The sequence below is a fragment of the Ciconia boyciana genome, chromosome 5 (assembly GCF_034638445.1).
Source record: "Ciconia boyciana chromosome 5, ASM3463844v1, whole genome shotgun sequence".
NCBI classification, from domain to species: domain Eukaryota; kingdom Metazoa; phylum Chordata; class Aves; order Ciconiiformes; family Ciconiidae; genus Ciconia; species Ciconia boyciana.
Genome location: NC_132938.1, coordinates 13,670,578 through 13,675,678, shown reverse-complemented (window position 1 = coordinate 13,675,678; position 5,101 = coordinate 13,670,578). Strand labels below are relative to the sequence as shown.

At 43.9% G+C, this 5,101-nt stretch overlaps 1 protein-coding gene across 1 annotated transcript; it reads left to right on the top strand.

Annotated features, from left to right (window-relative positions):
* Positions 1–441: 441 nt before the first annotated feature.
* Positions 442–4,304, top strand: S100P (S100 calcium binding protein P). The gene is given in 3 exon segments (XM_072863382.1): positions 442–579; positions 4,148–4,198; positions 4,200–4,304. Coding segments are annotated over 3 exon segments (294 nt in total).
* The last annotated feature ends 797 nt before the right edge of the window (positions 4,305–5,101 follow it).

Below are 5,101 nucleotides of genomic sequence, written 5' to 3'. Positions count from 1 at the left end.
AGTGAGATGCTCCTCTTCCTCCCGAGCAGGCTAGCATATACACCACCGAAGCTGGGCTATCAACCCTCTGCTCAGATGGGGATATCTGAAGGAACAAATCTGATTCTTGAGCAAACAGCCAGTATCAAAATCTGATTCTCATTTGTTAGTCACACTGTGTATCTTGAAGGAGAGGCTGGTTTCTACCGATGAGCAACTGGTTGCACCAGCCACACCAGGGTGATAAAGCTTGAGTTTTTGAATAGCTGTCAACACAGAGGCGTGTACTCTAAGCAGTGCTCAGATATGGATGTTTGCTAAGGGACAACCATCCCTCTGGTGTGCCACCATGGATTGGATGGGACTGTTGCATAAAGCACCTCAGAATAAGACCAGTCTCCATCCTCCGAGAGAGCCCTGAGGCTGTTCCTGTTCAGAAGAAAGCCGGACTCCAGCAGCCACATGTCTCAGCTGGAAACTGCGATGGGAATGACCATTGCTGTCCTTGACAAGTACTCAAAGACTGACGGCAACAGGCAAACCCTCACCAAAGCAGAACTAAAGACCCTCCTGGAAAAAGAGCTCCCAAACTTCCTCTAGGTAAGAGAACAGTGCGGCATCATTTCTGTGTAGCGGGTGCAAGGGCTGCCTGGAGGCACAGGTTTTAATACATTATAGGGGCAATCACATCCGGAAATATGCAATGGTTTGTAGAAAAAGTTTAAATAAAAAAGTCTTCGCACATACTGTGTAAAACTGATTCTAACATTCAGGGCCATTCCCTGTTTACTAAATTCATCACTCCAGTTATCAGGACAATGGCTTTGAAATAGATTGGGTTTCATCTTCAGAACTCACCTACTTCTGTTTATCCCTGTATTTATCAGCTCACATCATGTCACAAATGCTGTGAAGGTACTTATGTTGTCGGCAATTGAAGATCTTGATTGCAGATGGGGAATCTCTCTAAATATTTATACACGTACTTTCTCTAGGTATTAATACTACATACTCAGTATGCACATCAAAATGGTGCATAAACAAGAACAACAGATGAACTCAGAGCAAACTGTTTTGCATTTGTCTTTAATAGTAAAAGAAAGACCTGAAAAAGTATTTTACAACATAGATTTGTATGTAATCACCAGGTGCATTTAAGTAGCTTTATATATATATATGCACATATAAAATTTCTCTTAGTAGGTATTCAAAATGCTTAATATATTATAGTAAAAGCTTTAGCTGCCTGGGAGACAAAATGCTTTTCATTTTCAATTGTTTTTTACTTGCTTCCCTTCACTAAAAATCCAGAAAACACTTTTAAATGTCTTGTTCTTTCCACACAGGAGTAATGTTTATCTATCTGTGCAGTTATTATTCTTAATTGCAAAAGCCTAGAACCAAATATTCCAAATGTGGCTACCACTTTTTGTATCCAGCATAATTCAATTTTTTAACAACTATTTCAGGGCACTGCAGCCAGGGTACTTGATACAATGTAGTATCTTTCCATGCAAGCGATATGAAATCACCGTATGAAATCCATGCCTGCTGGATTTATGACTTGCAATGAAACACAGATGCAATATTCAGAATAAGAACCTGGACGGCTCGGGGGGGAGGATAGATGAAAATGTCTCTGAAAAAACTCTGTAAAACAAATCAGTGGTTGTGACCCAACAGCATCATAGGAAGCCTCCTGTTCCTGATCATCGAGCTGAATGTTCCATGATCTACAGCACTTCCACAGAAAGAAAAACAAAACCAACAACAAAACCGCAATTCTAAGGGGGCATGGAAATCCCCCAGCAACTTGACATTTGGTCTAAACACAGTTGGGGAGCTGCTGCACTAGACAACTACCAAATGGGCTGATGCTCGAGGGTCATGCCTGACTACGTTTACTGGCCAGGCACCACCTTTTCCAGTTCCCCACAGCTGCTCTTACTGGCTCTACTTATTTCCTGAAACTGCTGGAAAAACCGGACTTTTCCGGGAAGATAATTAGCTGAATGTCCTCTTATGTTTTAGTCTCCATCTCCCTTTCCCATTCTACCTTCTAGAAAAAAAAAAAAAGGGGCACAAAACAACATTTTATGCCAGTACTTAAAATAAATTTAAACCAACAACGTCCTGTTTTGCAGACTAATAACTGCAAGAAAGAAACTGAGAACATAAATCTGACTTCAGAAAACAAGTTTTATGTGCATTTTCCTGACATTTATATCCATATTTTTCTATTTGCAAGAATGGTCTGGGAAACAGAGTCTTTTAAATACTCATGTATATTTCTGGTCTTAGAATTGGTTATAGCTGACACAGCTCACAACTATCCGGAAAGGTCTTGAATCAGTCAGGGGCAGAAATAAATCCATACCACAGGACTGAAGGACTGGACTCAGTTATAAAGAGTTTCAAAAAAAAAATTCCCATGTGCATTTCAGAAGTAATTCAGAGGCTAAAACTAGTTCATATGTTTCATTAAATAATTTAAAATAAAATTAAAACTGATTGTAATTTGCAAAGTGAAAAGGAAGAAAACCTTCCAGACATATTCATCAGTCAAATCTAGGGAACTGGTTCAATTTTTAGTGATTTTAAAAGTGCATCTATTTAAAGGGAAACATGAAATTACAGAATGAGAAATTTAGTTAATTAGACCATAATCAAGAAGTGCCATCAGATTTCAATTAAGGGAGTCATTATTTTAGATTCCTGGAAATTTTCCAAAACTCTATATAATTTCTTTCTAGTATAATACCAGATTTGTTTTTTGTTTAGCGTCAACAAAACCCACACGGTTGTTTCCGACGTTACATAGGTCTCTACTGCCATCCCCTGTTTATTTTTAAAACTGCGTTTTCTAGAATCACTGGAGTTAATCAGTGCCGGGACTGAAGCCCAAAAGCCCTCCTGTAAGCTACTTCAGGGAAAAAAACTTCTTTTTTTTTTAATTTTGGCAAAATTTAAAAGAAAAAAAATCTCTTTTTACTTGGATGGTGCCTCGCTTAACATCAGCCTCGCGACGTACTGGTTCAGTCAGCCCGTCAGAATTATGGCAACTTAGAAAGAAAAAGATTTTTCTGATATCTTTCCCTGCCGTAACTCAAGCCCAGTATCGTGCCTGCTTCAGGAGGTGCCTTCCCGGACACCAGCTCCTGTGAGCAGCTCGGGCCGGGCACCAAGGCCAGAAGGAGCACTTGAAGCACTTTTGAGGCCGTTTGCATCTTTGCCGGGGTGCCAGTGCTTAATGAAGCTTAAATTTGACATTTGCCCCAGCAACACATTGTTTTGCAGAACTGCAAACTGCCCGAGCTCCAGCCGAGCCTCCCCATGGGAGCGGACGGGGAACGCATGGCATTTAGTTCAGCGGGGTAATGTCCTCAGGGCTTTGCGTTACACAGCTTAGCCATGATAAATGTGGTTTGACATGTAGAAAATGTGCCTCTCCATGCTGGTGCGTGACCACAGCTCTCAGGTGTAATAAACCTGGGAGCATACAATTCGGGGGGGGGGGGGGGAGTGCTGTGCTCGCTGCCACTGCGCAGAGGGTGGGAAGATGCAGGTCTGTGCCCATGCCATCAGGATGCCAGGACTCACACTCGTCCCCACCATTGCCCAGAGACCCCCAACCTCTGCCTGTTCCCCACGTGCCTGGGCCTGACCCCTGCAGCGGCGCAAGTCCCTGCGGGAAGGATGTGCTTTTCAGGCAGCAGGAGGAGGAGATGTGCAGCTCCTGCCAAGATGGGCAGGTGGAGGTATGGCTCCCTGGGGATGTGGCCCAGGTCCCGTGCTGGGCACTGAGCACTTGTCTCAGCCAAACATAGTGAAAAGGAACTCATGGCTTTATGCCCGGAGATATAACACACAAAACAAGTGAAGAGAATTAAAAAAAAAAGGTCTCACTAGCAGAAAATGTGATAACCTGACATTCCAGGCAGGCCTATGGCAAGGCTGCATGCAGGAGCCGTTACAGCTCCATCACACTCCCACGGAAAGGTACAATGTGCCCGAGCTGGCATCAGCCTCACGCTCCCCGGGTGCCCCCCTGCTCTCCTCGGCGAGGGCCCGGAGCCCCACCAGGGCCCTTGTTTGGTGCACAGGCAGTCACGACGCTGAGTTAGGGTTTGTGCCACCCCTCACCTCAACCTCTCCTTTTCTTTTGCAGTCGGGAAAGGACAAGGAAGCCATTGATAAAGTGTCCAAGAAAGTCTTAAAGAACTGAAAATGGTGATTCCCAAGTGGACTTCAAAGAATTTGTCATCTTTGTGGCAGCTCTGACTTGCTGCTGTCACAAATATTTTGAGCAGAAAGCAGCCAAGTAATTGTCGAACTGCTCTCAAGAAGCTGTCTTTGCCTGTGCTCCATATGCTAGTGGTATGGATCCCTTCACTGCTTCCATGTACCACCATGCAGTTTAGAAGCAAGCTGGCCTGTAAAAATAAATCCTACTGTGCTTACTTCCCTGTCTTGAATGTTAATTTCTGCTCCTTTGTGGAAGAGCCTGGGTTTAACGGCTCCCACTATCTCTCACTGAGTATTTTCTCTCTTTCTCTGCTTTTTCAAATTCTGTTCTTAGCCAAAAGGCTCAACATTCATCCCAGCACAGAGGCCACACAAGGGTAAATGCTGCTGAAGCCACGAGTCAGCTGGAGGCTGCTTTTAGACAGCAGCATCTCTGGGACGCAGCCTGCCACGCTTCAGCTGATGGCGACTGCAGCCCAACTCCCCGCGTGTGCCACCACGGCTGTACGGGACGGCTCGCACTGGGACCGCCTTTGAGCCTCGTTGGTACCCTCAGCTGTGCGCTGCCACGTAGGCTCCTTCTTGGTTGAAAAACCAAAACAAACCCAAACACTTTTTTTTGTTTTCAGCATGGAGGATTTTGTGCAATTTTATGTGCTGGTGAACCACCTCACCCAGCTCAGATGGATTTACTTCTATAACATGATGAGGCTTTTGTACCAATATAATATTACTATACCATTGGCAATGTAGGTAGGGTTGCACACTATAACAATTTTATTTTAAGTAAATTTAAATACCCCCCCCAAATAGCATGCCATAATATTTCTGCACAAAACAAGACTAATGACAGCAGCTCTTGCTTCTTTACCTGAAA